Consider the following 15,645-nt stretch of genomic DNA (forward strand, 5'->3'; position numbering starts at 1 on the left):
TAATATTTGGAGGAAGGGAACAGGGCAAAGTTAGTTTACTGAGTAGTTGATGTGGTAGGCTTGTTTGAAGAGATGGGTTTTCAAAGCGCGCTTGAATACGTCGGGGCTAGGTATCAGTCTGTCTGGGGAAGTGCATTCCAGAGAGCTGGTGCAGCACGAGAGAAGTCTTGGAGACAGAGGTGTGAGGTTCGGATTACAGGGGATGTTAGTCTTAAGTCGTTTGTAGAACGGAGGGCACGTGTAGGGCGATAGACAGAGATGAGAGAGGAGATATAAGGCTGTGCAGAACTGTGGAGAGCTTTGTGGGTGAGAGAGATGAGTTTATACTGGACCCTGTAGCGAACGGGTAGCCAGTGTAATGACTGGCACAAGATGGAGGCATCGGTGAAGCGGCTGGACAGAAATAGGACTCTGGCTGCAGCATTCAAGATGGATTGGAGAGGAGAAAGTTTGGTAAGAGGGAGACCGATTAGAAGAGAGTTGCAGTAGTCCAGACGAGAATGAATAAGAGCGACAGTAAGAGTCTTTAGAATTGAGAGTCCTCAGTGGTTGATACCTTTTAATGGCTAACTGAAAAGGTATCAACCACTGAGGACTCTCAATTCTAAATATTTTTCTATCTACTGGCTAACACGGTACCAAGATATATTTCTTTCCTATAGTAAGAGTCTTAGCAGTTTCAACGGTGAGAAAAGGTCGGATTCTGGAGATGTTTTTAAGATGCAGGTGACAAGAGCGAGTGAGTGATCGGATATAGGGAGTGAAGGAAAGTTCGGTGTCGAATATGACCCCAAGACAGCGGGCATGCTGCTTTGGAGTTATGGTTGAATCCTCCAGGGTTATTTCGATGTTGGGTAGAGTGAGGTTAGTAGAAGGGAAAAACACAAGAAGTTCCGTTTTGGAGAGATTTAGTTTCAGGTAGAGGGAGGACATGAGGTTAGAGATAGCAGACAGACAATCCTTGGTATTTTGAGAATTAGGGTAGTGGTGATGTCGGGGGAAGAAGTGTATAATTGGCTGTCATCAGCATAGAGATGATACTGGAACCCAAATCTGCTGATTGTCCAATAGGGGCCGTGTAAAGAGAGAAGAGGAGGGGGCTTAGGACTGAGCCTTGCGGAACCCCGATAGTAAGGGGACGAGGAGAGGAAGAGGAGCCGGCAAAAGATACAGTGAAGGAGCGGTCAGAGAGGTAGGAGGAGAAGGCTGTGTCCTTGAGGCCTATAGAGCGGAGCATAGCGAGGAGGAGCTGGTGATCCACAGTGTCAAATGCGGCAGAAAGATCCAGGAGAATCAGCAGAGAGCAATGACCTTTGGATTTAGCTGTTATTAGATAATTAGAGACTTTAGTGAGGGCAGTTTCAGTGGAGTGTAAAGAGCGGAAACCAGATTGTAAGGGGTCAAGTAGAGAGTTATCCGAGAGATAGCGGATTAGACGGGAGTGGACCAAGCTTTCCATGAGATTAGAGATGAAGGAAAGGTTAGAGACAGATCTGTAGTTAGCAGTGCAGTTCTGGTCCAGGTATGGCTTTTTAAGTAAAGGGGTTATGATGGCATGTTTAAATGAGGAGGGAAAGATACCTGAAGAAAGAGAGAGGTTAAATATTTTAGTCAGGTGAGTGGTGACCACTGGTGAGAGAGACTGCAGGATATGTGAAAGAATGGGGTCACTGTTGCACGTTGTAGGCCGAGCAGAAGCGAGGAGCTTGGAAACTTCTTCTTCTGAAACAGGCTCAAAGATGTCTAGTGAGCTTGAGGTGCGGCAGGGAAGGGGATCCAGGCACTGAGGAGATTGAGCTGAGATATCCTTATGGATGTGGTTGATTTTTTCTAAGAAATAAGTGGCCAGATCCTCACCGCTGAGGTTGGTGATGGGGGCCTGTACTTTAGGTTTCTGGAGGGAGTTTAAGGTTTCAAAAAGTCGTTTTGGGTTGTTGGATAGAGAGGTGATGAGGGTGGTGAAGTAGGATTGTTTGGCCAGATAAAGGGCAGAGTTATAGGTTTGGAGCATGAACTTATAGTGGATGAAGTCTTCTGCTAAGAGAGATTTTCTCCACTGCCGCTCTGCACACCTTGAGCAACGCTGAAGAAAGCGTGTTTGCATTGTGTGCCAGGGCTGCCGTTGCCTGTGTCGGGTCTTTCTGCGTGTAGAAGGTGCTGCTTCATCTAGGACATTCTTCTAGGGCTGCTGGGTATTAATGGTACGTGTATTCTGATAAGTGTGGTAAGTGGGGGTGTCCCGGGTGAGGAGACAATTCTTGACAGAGAAGGAAAGAAGGTTGTGGTCCGAGAGCGGGAGAGGGGAGTTAGTAAAGTCGTGCAGCGAGCTGGCACAGGAGAAAGCCAGGTCCAGAGTATTTCCGTACTCGTGCGTAGGAGAATTAGTAAACCATTAATCATGGTTTATTTCTAATGATTATTCAGCCGAAGGAACCCAAGTTAGCGGCAGGTCACTACAGCTTATGCATCAACATAAAAAGTGTATTCCTAACTTTGTAAAGACCATCCTTCCCACATTATCTATATTCAGATGTACGAACATGAGTTTGTGGACTCAGACATACATACCAGTCTGTCCGGAGATTTGCCTTGAATCTGCATTTTCTTCTTTACCTTCACCAAGATTTTCCACCAACACACTGAAGATTACATTTAAATCTTCCTGACTCAACCAGAGCTATGAAAAAAACAAACAAGAAGCAACTATTAAACTGGTCAATATAGATTACTTTATCAGTTGTCCCTTCCTACATATATATGTATATGTGATGTAGAAGTGTACAGTGTCCCTCCCTCGCAATACAATATTTTCAAGCTGAAAAAGTTCTTCAAAGGTAACCAGGCCATACAGAATTTCCAAATAGCAGGGCAGTGCAAGGTGCGTAATTGCCCATGTTGTAGGTAGCAGGCAGCATGGAAGGCATACAATAATGTTAGGCTACGTTCACATTTGCGTTGCGTCAGGCGCAGGTTCGGCGACGCATAGCGGCGCATGCGCCCCTATATTTAACATGGGGGCGCATGGACATGCGTTGTCTAGCGTTTTGTGACGCATGCGTCATTTTTGGCGCAAGCGTCAGGGCGCACAGGACGCTGCATGTTGCATTTTTTTGCGCCGAAAATCATGCCAAAATTGGACGCATGCGTCACAAAAAGCTGCGTTTTGCATGCACTGTGCGTTGTGTCGCCGACGCTGCGCCGCACAACGCAAATGTGAACGTAGCCTTATGCTGCACCTGTCCATTCAAGTCACCTGGGTGGATGGCTGTACACCCAATCATGTCCATGATTAACCTGATTAGTGTCCTGCTTAGACTGTGAATGCGTGATTTTGAGAGCTGTATTATTAAAGTTCAAACAATGATTTCCTACCTAGTAAAGATTCTATGCAAGACATGACCGTACTACATATACTGCTACCCTGGACGCCAAGAGGGCGGCTACGTTTTACCTCTACAGTGTGTTTACTGTGGGGAACCCTAGGGAATCTCCTACCCTCAACAGTGACTGACTTGCCACCTTCCTGCATCACATCCAGACATTTATACATATTTTGTTTCTAATTTTTTTCCCTGGATAACAGAGATATAATCTCAAGTTACAGCATTTGTATATTACAATAGTTTTCATGCCACAAATATATATTTTAACAATATGGGACCATTGTAAACAGATTAAAAAAAGGCACATTGTTTAAAAAATAATAGAAGTACTATCGCAGAACAAAAGGGATCAAGTTTCTTAGTTTCTAATGCATACTTCAATTAAGGTAAGGCACCAAACCACAGAACACATTTCACCTCTCTTTTCCAGGTAATCCAATCCCCCAAACTGCAAAATCTGTAATTACTTACTTCCATAGAGTTTAGATGACCATTCACTTCCAAAATGGGAATTTCATGGTACCAGGTGGCTGCAAGGTTGCGATTTACGGACAAAGATAGATTGATAGGTTGTAGGATCTGTTCGTCCGACTGTGCTGAACTTGTGTGCAAGACTTCCCTACAAAGAAAAAATGTATCACAATTCTATGTGACCATGCGTTCAAATAACATGCATTATATAACTGTTTGTAAAGCAACTATTTAGATTTACACAGAAAATATAGTGTCACATGCATCGTTATTTTAGTGTGTCAAATCAACATCACATAATGGACCCCAGAATTATTACTGCGACTGCTACTACCATGGTCCATTAGACACCAATTATGTAAAAGGGAAACCATGATGTAAAAGCCAACAGTGTATCCATCACACATTATACTGATGTGAGTAGGCACTGTGTAGTAAAACGAATGCCCCCTGAGTCATGGGATGGCGCTGCATTAAAACAGAAGACGCGTTGCCTGGTTTCAACAGAAATTATAGTTGATTTCTATGGGTCCCGCGGTGGGAACACCTTGGCTGAGCCTTAAAGCCAGGTATTCAAATTTGCTTTCCTCCAGAAGGAGAAAACTCTCTCTCCAGCTGCCATGTATAGGTCGCTATCCTGTAAATCAATGTCTGACCCACAAAAAGGCCTTAAGAACATTAGCCAAGGCCACACCAAAGTCTCAACGAAAGAAGCAGACACAGGCTAATCTGCATGCCTTTTTTCCAGCAAGTATTGTCTGTAAACCTCCCGATGACATCAGAATAAAAGAGAAACAGTACACTTCCACTCCCTCTTGAAAGCTGTGTGAATGGCCTGTGATCCACCCCAAAAAAATATCTCAGATTTCTACTGCTGAGCAACAATGGCTCAGAAACTGCTGTTTACAGTTCGGTGTTGCTGCCTTTTGGAGGATAATCTGGTTTGGCTAAAATCCCAACTTGTGTTTAAAGACTAGGTTGGACATCTCTCCTCTTAAGTCAGTTTTCTTCCTTCTGGAGAAAAGATAAATTGTTTATCTTGACTAGAATAATTCAGCTCTCACAAAAAGGAGCAACTTTTTTTTTCACCGTTAGCATTCACTTGTAAAGATTTTGTACTTCCTATTTGACCTATCTGGTAATAGATAAAGAAAAAGCAGTATATAGCTTTTAAAGGAACCTGAAGGCATACCTCTTCCGACAAGCTTACAACCTGCAGTAACCACCTATCCACCATACCACTGAACGACCAGCTCTGCCCTCACCTACTGTATCCTCACCCATCCCGTGTGGATTGTGAGCCCTCGCGGGCAGGGTCCTCTCTCCTCCTGTACCAGTCGTGACTTTTATTGGTTAAGATTACTGTACTTGTTTTTATTATGTATACCTCTTTTTGCATGTAAAGCGCCATGGAATAAATGGCGCTATAGTAAATAATAATATTTCTGCTCCTGCCCACTTCTGGATTTGGCTACAATAATTTGAATGTAATAACTGCAGCAAAATGGAAGCATTGTTTGGAGCTCTGTACCTTACACAGAGATGAACACTTACCGTGATAACTTGAATTGGGTGAGATTAATAGTCATGTGGTCTATAATAGGGGGAATTTGGTGGCCTTCGGAAGACACCAGACTAAATGTATTATTTATTTTCAGCAGCCCCAGATCCGCCACTATGGCATTATTTGATACAGAAGATTGAGGGATTACTATCACCGGAGCTTTGAGATGAATATCCATCAATAGCCGAAAACTCCTCTCGGCCAATCCTTTCACGCTGGTGGCTGCTCGCTGTGCTGCCTGGGCTGTGGCTGCACTCACTTTTTCTTTGGCAATCTGAAAGTTGTTTAGGAAGTTCTATACAAAAAAAAAAAAAAAAAAAGTAACAACAATTTAGTAGGAATAAGCCAAACAAAGACCAACACCACCAGGGATACTACTTGTCATAAATAAAAGCCATGACGACCTGAATGTACGGTAAAAATATTAATGGCGTTCAAAAAGGAGTACGTGACGTTGTAAATCCAACCACTGATTCATACGTTTGCCTAAATGTCAATGGTCAGGTACACCGTCTGTCTGAGAGTCGCTAGACTATTTAATACAAGGTAATGACAAACAAATGGCAATTTCTCAGTGAATAAACATTCGTAATATCCGTGAGGACGTGGTAAAGAGGCAAACGTGTGCTGAACACATGGCCCATAATTAATTCACTGGCCAACAGTGAAAATGTTTCTGAAATGAAAATAGCTGGTTTGTAATAATTTTAGCATCCTAAAAACGAATATGTTACTTAAAAATCATTATTAGCTCTTGTTGCTGAGATACAGGTCATTTAAGATTATTATGCAGGAAAATAGGGAAATTTTGAATTTTCAACAAATGTGTATTGGTAAACCTGATTACAGACCTGTTGAACCAATGTCAGCCATTTTATAAATTGTGTCTGCATAGTTTGTACTAATTGAAGTCTCTTTCTCTTGTTGCAGTAATTTTGTGGAGAGAATTTACACTTTGAAAATGCCTCGTAAATGTGCAAATATTGTTAACAATTTTTGTTACGTGTGTGGTTATGTGACATTTGCCAACCAAAGAAGACCAATTACTCCACTTGTGAAGACTGCTTACCATCATTACTTTGCTTATACGTGGCACTTAAATACGTGGCACTTATACGTGGCACTTAAATACGTGGCACTTATATACGTGGCATTTTGAGACCTATAATTTTTCCACATTTTGGTCCACAGAGTCATGTGAGGTCTTGTTTTTTGCGGGACGAGTTGACGTTTTTATTGGTAACATTTTCGGACACGTGACCATTTTTTATCACTTTTTATTCCGTTTTTTGTGAGGCAGAATAACCAAAAACCAGCTATTCATGAATTTCTTTATACCGTTCTGCGTTTGGTAAAATTGATAAAGCAGTTTTATTCGTCGGGTCAGTACGATTACAGCGATACCTCATTTATATCATTTTTTAATGTTTTGGCGCTTTTATACGATAAAAACTATTTTATAGAAAAAATAATTATTTTGGCATCGCTTTATTCTGAGGACTATAACTTTTTTATTTTTTTGCTGATGATGCTGTATGGCGGCTTGTTTTTTGCGGGACAAGATGACGTTTTCAGCGGTACCATGGTTATTTATATCCATCTTTTTGATCGCGTGTTATTCCACTTTTTGTTCGGCGGTATGGTAATAAAGCGTTGTTTTTTGCCTCGTTTTTTTTTTTTTTTTCTTACGGTGTTTACTGAAGGGGTTAACTAGTGGGACAGTTTTATAGGTTGGGTCGTTACGGACGCGGCGATACTAAATATGTGTACTGTACTGTGCAATTTATACTCTTGTAATGAATTCTTCTCGCTACCTACAGCACATACTTCCATGGCGTGTATCTAAAAAACGAGAGCTAATTAAACAATTCTGTGGGTATATTTGAGTTTCTCGACCCAAAATTAGTAATATTTGCCTATTTTCATCAAAGAAACATAAAAAAAGTTGTTTTTTGTTGGCCTGTGATTAGTGTTTGCTGAGAGCAGGCAACACAACCCCAATCCGGAAGTTCGGTAAATTCCAGGCACATGATCAATGCATGTGCTACATTGCGTTCAGCACTCATCTCAATACAATATAATTATACCAATTTCTGTCTGATAGCGGAGCACACTTTTTACATTAATAGCTGAAAAAACACAAAAATGCTTTATGTACAGACTGTGGAGTGTTTGGATAGACAGCTTCCTATTCTGTACTACGTCTGCACAAATACAAACCCAAATCCGCATCTTTCCATTCAGTTTAAAATAAATATTTTATCTCACAGTTTTAGGCAATGACGAGGACAGGATGAGTCATGCGTTATTCCTCTGAAAAGGTGATATAGTGTCAACGGAAATTACTCTCTGAACAAACGAAGCAATGTCACACATGCATTTCATGTCACTTTCATAATAACCATTAATGTGGATATTGTGCAAAACCATATTACTGGCCTTACAAAAGATAACTTATGCCGCAACTGTTCGAGAACCAATGAGGAGAAAAATTTTTTTTTTAATGACTTTTGTTTAATAAAATGACACTTTCTCACCTGGATCACAATTTTGACCAATTTATTGGAGCAAAGTAAGCCAATTAATAAATTGTATAAACTATAATGGATGGTACATGCAGATGACATAGTACTCTTTGTGGGAAGTGTAGTAATTTATTAACCCAATAATGGCAAATAGAGCAAAAGTTCAGTCAATGGTCAGGCTTGAAAATGAACAGGAAAAAATCATTGTTAATGCAGTTAAAAGCGCTGTCCCCTCTTAAGAAGCAATTAGAATCCAGAAGTTACTGGTTGTAGAGAAGTTCAGTGAGTGTAGGGGTCAGCGCTAGACCCAAGGTTTACATAACACAATATGAATCCAAATCTGGATAGATTCAGATCCAAAATAAATATTAGGTATAGATTATCTTTATGGGTAATAGGCAGATGGAATTTCATCAAAATGAACCTAATGTCTCAATTGCTGTACTGGTTACATATTTCCCTACTGGATTCCACCTTCTATTTTCCGCAAAATACAAAGTGTGTTTAGGAACTAATCTGGAGCAAGTGGCATGCAAGAATGAAATTGGTGACACTTCCGAGAGATAAAACAGCAGGAGGACTGGCAAGTATGAGACGGGGGAAAAACTATTGTGAATTTCAGGGTGGACTAAATTTACCCCAATTTGGCATAATCCCCAATTGTTGGCGTTCTGTTGGCTTTGGGGGCTGAGAGATAGTAGTGAAGCTGATAAATCATCTGCTAAAAGATGGGTTTTTTAAAAGCCTTAATAAACTCCAGCAGTTCAACTTTCCTCATCATTTCTTTTTCAAATACATATATAACTAAGGCACGCATATCGGACCAACGATGGATTTACAAAATCACTATCTCAGATACGACTGCTTCGGCAAAACACGTGGATTAATATCTACTAGACATCAACAGCTAGTGTGGCCTCGCACACATGACGGCACTTTGAAAGTTAAAGGTGTACTCCCATCTCAAAGATCCCATCCATGTATGTAGTAGGTGTAATAATAACAACAAAAAATAATAATATTAGCAAATTCTTCCTATTAGAAAAGTAGTATAGTTCTTCTGATTCGCTATGTCGATTTCCCCAGACAGGGCATTGGAGTAGCTTCGGTATCCATGGTTAATATCTTACTGATACTATATCAGTGGCTTTAACTATGGATATGTAAGGAGAAGAACAGGACCAGGCGTACCTTTTCCATTATGGATTCAGAACTGTCAGGGCTGTCACCCAAGTTGCACGGGGGGAAGCTTAAAACCCCAGACTGACCTTTGCACTCAGTGATAGGTGGCGCGGCTATACAAAAGAGACTGCAGAGCGCGGGAAGCAGGGCAGACTTGGGGGGAATGCGCAGGAGGACATAGTCAGGGCTTCGACCAGTGTGCAACGGGACAGATCAGGCCCAAGTCTGAAGGACCTCAGATCCTCAACCAGAGACTGCCAACAAAGACCAGCTAAGTCTAGGCTGACACCGGAGACCGTGAGTGACAAAGTCCCATCAGGACTTAGACATGCGCGTGCGGAGACAAGCACGCCGGGTGACCCGCTGTGGACTGTATCCTGATACACCCGCTTCCATCTGCCGAGTAACATCCTACTCTGGCAGTGCTAAAGACTGTGACAGTACCTCTACTTTGTCTTCTGGACCCAGAACCCCCGTCAGAACGAGGATTCACCGCCGCCTGGACCCCCGTCAGGACAACAAGGATTCACTGCCACTGCCAGGAACCGGACCGCCATCTTCCTCTTTACTGAACTTCCCCTTTAAATTGCCCACACCTGTTTTATTCCAAGTTAACATTAAAAGTATGTGCACACGTTCAGGTTTTTTCGCGTTTTTTTCGGGATAAAAACGCTATAAAAACTCATTAAAAAATGCATACATTATGCATCCTATAATTCAGAATGCATTCTGCATGTTTTGTGCACATGGTGCGTTTTTTTCCGCAAAAAAAAACACATCGCGGTAAAAAAAAGCAGCATGTTCATTAATTTTGCGTTTTTCCCGCTATTATATGCATTGGGAAAAAATGCGGTAAAAACGCACAAAAAATGCATCAAAAACGCGGTAAAAACGCATGCGGATTTCTGGCAGAAATGTCCGGTTTTTGTCAGGAACATTTCTGCCAGAAATCCTGACGTGTGCACATAGCCTTACTGCTTAAATCAATTTAACTCCTTTTCTCCCTGCGTGGAGTATCCACTGTTAAATAAATCCCATGTTAACCCTTGCTCTGCCTCCAGTCTATTACTGTATCCAGCAACCCGCTCACAGATACATAACCTACTGCAGTGGCCTGCATTGAGAAAGCGACAGAGCAAATCAGAAGAACTATACTAGATTTCTAATATGAGGAATTTGCTAATATTATCATTACACCTACTACATACTGGGATATGATTTTGGAGGTGGGAATACTCCTTTAAAGCTAAGTGGGAAGCTGAAATGCGCCCACCTACTCAAGAACAATGGAGGGAGGTGTTGGAGCGTATTTCCAGGTTGTCCCCGTGCCAATCACATGGGTTTTCACAGGTCTAGCTTATTCATAAAATGCATAGAATACAGAGATTCCTTGATAGAATGGGGATACACTTGCGTGCAGAATGCCTTAGGTGTGGAACGGACGAAGCACATGTTTTAGGAGTGTAATCAGACAGGACCATTTGGAAATTTGCTCTTTCCCTAATAAAAGGATATTAAGTGTGCAACTTCAGGTTGACCCTTGGATATGTGTATTTGGTTTTTGTGGGATTGGGTTGATCTTCAATCTCTGACAGTTATAGGTATTGTCTAGTATTTATATCACGAAAGCAAATTTATTGCGCTTCATTGATTAAATGTAAGCCCCCCCGCTCAGACAGCGGAAATATAGCGGGGGTCCCATGTCCTCATAGGCCTGGCAAGTTGTTTTATGCTAGGGGTCAAATTAAGGTCAAGGTTTTTTCCTCCATGTAAAAGCAGCCAGATTTGGGTTCTGACTGGCTTTCTTGCCCGTGATTGATTGGTTGTCAATCAGTTGCCGGGCAGATTTGGTTATGTATTCATGTTAAAGCAGTCAGATCTGGTTCTGACTGGCTTGTTTGCCCGCCTAAAATTTTGATGATTGATTGGTTGTCAATCAGTTGCTGGGCAGATTTAGTTGTTATATATACTGGGGCACCGGCGTCGGATACTCAGTTCGCCGGTGCTTGAAGAAAAGAAGATACCTCAGCAAGAGATGGAGAAGCTCCTGCAGGAACTCCTATCAAGAGCTGGCGAGGAAGACGGGGAGGATTGGCTGAGGAGCTGCTTAGCTATAAAACCTCCTTTAGCAGCTTCCGAAGCCATTGCCCCTCCTCCGGTTCCAGTACCTGCGACGCCAGAGGCAAGACATGAAGCTGGAGCCCCGGCACCTGAGAGATCTCCAGCGAGGACCAGGAGGCAGAGCGCAGCTTTCTCACCTGCTCCGTCTCCTGCGGCATCCGGGCTCGGTACGTCAGCGTCAAGCAGGAAGTCACGCCGCAGCTGCGCGTCGAAGTCTCGCAGCCCTCCGCGGGATTTCGGAAATCATCAGCTGGGAGCGCCGTCCACGTCATCAGGAGCGGCCGGAAGAGCCAGAAAGGGCACCGGCCGTAAAAGCGCTGCGGTGCCCCTCTCCACTGGCACCCGGTCGGCTCTTGCATCTGCTGCACGGGGCTCAAGGTCCGCTCCGCCCCCCTTGTCGTCGGATGAAGAGGAGGTTCGTGTCCCAGGATCTGCCAGGCAGCCGCGCTCGCCCCATTCTGTGGGCTGGAGCGCAGGCTGTGAAGGAGGAAGAAGACCGGACAACCAAGCTGCGAGGGGTGAGACTTCTAATATCCCAATGTCTGTCCTTCAGAATCAGTTAAGAGACTTAATTAAATCTGTAGTAGCCGAGGCATTGTGCGAGGCTAGTAATGTATCTCGGGCAGCAGCTTCTCCTGCTCCTTTCTGCTCAGAAGCTCCTGCCCTTAGTATTCCTCCTTTGAATCCTTTCAAGGAGGCTTTAACATGCGAGCTTTCCCCACTGGGATTCCATTTGAGCCCCTCAGTTAAGGAGCTCATCTGGAATAATCAATTTGTGGATTTATTTTCATTATTGCCAAGTAGGGATCATCCCCCTAAGTTAGAGAAGAAAGATGACAAAACTGATCATGATGACCCTAAACGTAATATTAGGTCTTTTAATAACTGGGTCCAAGCGTTTGCCATATATGCTTCTGTGTTGGGAGAGAAATCGCCTAATCTTTGTAGCCGTCTCTTCCAACACGTTGACATCATATTAGAAGCTTATAATAACTTTGGTGGCTCTGCTTGGCTCAGTTATGATGAGGCCTTTAGACATAAACTATCAGTGCACCCTGAACTAAAATGGGGCTCTAAAGACATTGGGTTATGGATCAATCTCATGCTTCCTATGAGGAATGCTGTTGCTAGGCAGCCTTCTTCTTCTGTCACCAAAAAAGGCGTTTGTTTTGCTTATAATGATTCTTCCTGTAAGTGGAACAATAATTGCCGTTTTCGACATGAATGCTCGTTTTGTGGGAATTCCCACCCCATGTCCAAATGCTTTAAGAAGCAGGCTGCCCAGCAATCCTCTAAAGAATCAATTTCAAAGGGCCCCATCGCCAGTGAGGCTGGAAAACATGGTTCACTGGCTAAGCAAATACCCAGACAGGGAGATCAGTAGCTTACTGTTTAACGGGTTTTCTTTAGGTTTTCATGTTCCACAATTCAAAGGTTCAGGTTGTTTTTTAGTTAAAAATCTTTCTTCCGTTAATGACTTCCCTGATGTTGCTAGGGAAAATTTTTTTTCTGAATTAGAATTAGGCAGAGTTGCCGGCCCCTTTTTATCCCCTCCGTATTCAAATTTTCGTTTATCCCCTTTGGGTATTGTTCCCAAAAAGGATCCAGGTTCTTTCCGAATGATTCATCATCTATCTTATCCAGTGGGCCAATCCCTGAATGACGAGGTAGACAAAACGATGTGTTCTGTTACCTATTCCTCATTTGATGGCGCATTGGATATGCTTAGAAAATTCGGTCCTAATGCCCTCTTGTCCAAATCAGACATTAAATCTGCCTTCAGACTTCTCCCTGTTCATCCGGATGGGTTCAATTCACTGGGCTTCCATTTTGATAACTGTTTCTTTTTTGACAAATGCCTTCCCATGGGTTTTTCATTATCCTGCTTTTATTTTGAAAATTTTTCACGTTTTTTGCATTGGGTTTTGGAGTCTAGTGGTTGTAATGCGGGTATTTTGCATTACTTAGATGATTTCCTTTTTGTTGGCCCAGCCCATTCTTCGGCTTGTGAAAATACTCTTTCTAGGTTTCTTGAATTGTGTTCATTTTTTGGAATCCCAATTGCCCATGAGAAAACTGTACCCCCTTCTTGTCTCATTGAGTTTTTGGGCATCATGATAGATTCAGTCAGAATGGAAACCGTCCTGCCTCAAGAGAAAATTGAGAGACTTCGTAGTTCTCTTGAAAATTTACTGGCAAGGGACAAAATCACTCTTAAGGAACTTCAGTCCCTGCTTGGGCTATTGAATTTTTCCTTAAGGGTCATTCCGATCGGAAGGGTTTTTTCCAGGTCGCTTTATGAAGCTATTAAAGGGCATTCTTCTCCCAATTCTCATATCAGATTGTGTTCTGATATGAAAGAGGACGCAAGAATCTGGCTAGCATTTCTAGCAGGTTTTAATGGGAGATCTATTATTCAATCCCCTTTTGTATCTTCAGATTCTATCCCCCTTGCCTTTTCTGCAGACGCCACTCTAGGGGTGGCTTGCTTGTTTCAATCTCACTGGATTTCCCAGAATTGGCCTGACAATTGGGTTTTTAAGGAATTAAACAAAAATCCTCTTATTATTGAACTGGTTTCAATCCTTCTGTGTATTTGCTTATGGGGTCGTGGTTTACAAAATTCCAGGGTTCTATTACATTCCATGAATCAAGCAGTAGTTTTTTCAATCAATACACTGTCATCCAGGAATGTTGTTGCATCAAAGATTCTGAGAAAATTGGTATTGGAGTGTTTAAAGTGCAATATTTGGTTAAAAGCAGTTTCAGGCATTGGTAAAGCTAGTCAGTTAACTGATTTTATTTTGCAGCGTCAGTGGTTTGATTTTTATTTACAGGTTCCATTGGCAGACAAAGAGGCGTACGATTGCCCTCTTTCATTGCAGGACATGATTCCGATATGATTCCCTATTTTATTCAGAATTCCTTATCTAACAGATCATGGGCTGATTATTCAGCCGCATGGAAGAAATGGGTTAATTTTTCTGCTCTTTTTGGCTTTGATGCCTCTGCTCCCGACCCGAATTCGGCTTTAAAATTTGCTGAGTCCATGGTCCAGCAGGGATTATCTTACTCCGCAGTAGCCAAATGCTTTGCGGGAGTCTCTTTCTTTTTAAAATTGCATGGCGGGACTGCATTGACGGATTTTTTCTCAGTAAAGCAATTTTTGAAAGGGCTGAAAAGGGAAAGGTTTTTTCCGGATTCAAGGTGTCCTATTTCTATTTCTTTATTGACTGACATTTGTTCTGCCCTTTTACATGTTTGTAAGAACTTTGAAGAAGCGCTTTTGTTTAATTCCATATTTTCTATCTCCTTTTTTGGGGCCCTAAGGGTCGGTGAGGTAGTATCAGCCAAAAAATCGGTTTCATCCCCGCTCTTGCTTTCGGACGTCAAAATTTTCGATTCGTTTCTTCTCCTGTTTATCAGGAAGTCTAAGACGGATCAACTCGGGAGAGGAGCGGAGCTAAGATTGAATTCCTTTCCTGATTCTAGAATTTGTCCTGTATCCATTCTGTCCAAATGGATTATGTTTAGGCCCCCGGCGGAAGGGTCTCTGTTTATTCATAAGGATTCTTCCCCGGTAACGGTTTTCCAATTTAGTTTTATTTTAAAGCAGTGTTTGGCATTTTTAGGTAAAAGTCATCTCAAAATTACTTCCCATTCCTTCAGAATTGGTGCGGCTACTGAAGCATCAAGGGCTGGCCTATCTGACGATAAAATCAAGAGAATGGGTAGATGGGAATCAAAAAGATTCAGAATTTATGTTCGGCCTGATTTATATCCCGATTAATTTTATTTCTCTTGTATTCTACAGTTATTTGGATCGTTGGGCATTCATTTGTCTTCTGGGCCCGGAAGAGGGCCAGCCTGCGATCATATTCTGAGAATTTGTCGTTCCATTCATCTAAAGTTCAAGTTTTTTGGCACGGCATTCGCGGCCTGAATTGGCCTTCTTTAGTTTCTGAGGTAAAGAGTTGTCGGGAGAGGCTCCCTCATCCGGATCTAATTATAGTTCATCTCGCTGGAAATGATTTAGGAAGAATCAATACTTTGAACCTTCTGGCTGCTATTCGGTCAGATCTTACTTATTTAAGACAGATTTTTCCAATCTCGGGTATTGTTTTTTCGGAAATCATTCCCAGACGTGCTTGGCAATATACTCAGCTTTCATTCTTGGATAAGATCCGGAAGAGGGTTAATTTCTCCATGAAGAAGTTCCTACCTCTTATTTCTGGTTTTTCTTTTAGACATACAGACTTAGAAGGTTTTTTGCCAGGGATGTTCAGAAATGATTTGGTTCATTTGTCGGATATCGGACTTGATTTATTTAATCTTAACATGGGCAATATAATCGAAAAATGGCTGTGTGGTTTGGGGGGGGCCTCGGCTCTTTGATCCT

The 15,645-nt window shown here is 42.3% G+C and overlaps 1 protein-coding gene across 3 annotated transcripts in view; it reads right to left on the reverse strand.

The window, feature by feature from the left end:
* The window catches only part of VPS13C (vacuolar protein sorting 13 homolog C), a 391,739-nt gene that overhangs the window by 180,626 nt on the left and 195,468 nt on the right, over positions 1–15,645 (reverse strand). For all 3 annotated transcript variants that reach the window (XM_077264165.1, XM_077264166.1, XM_077264167.1), the window contains 3 exons: positions 5,409–5,713; positions 3,855–4,002; positions 2,569–2,677 (listed from right to left, as the gene is read on the reverse strand). In XM_077264165.1, coding sequence (XP_077120280.1) covers positions 2,569–2,677; positions 3,855–4,002; positions 5,409–5,713 — 562 coding nt within the window. The remainder of the gene's footprint in view (positions 1–2,568; positions 2,678–3,854; positions 4,003–5,408; positions 5,714–15,645) is intronic.

The sequence above is a fragment of the Ranitomeya variabilis genome, chromosome 5 (assembly GCF_051348905.1).
Source record: "Ranitomeya variabilis isolate aRanVar5 chromosome 5, aRanVar5.hap1, whole genome shotgun sequence".
Lineage (NCBI taxonomy): Eukaryota > Metazoa > Chordata > Amphibia > Anura > Dendrobatidae > Ranitomeya > Ranitomeya variabilis.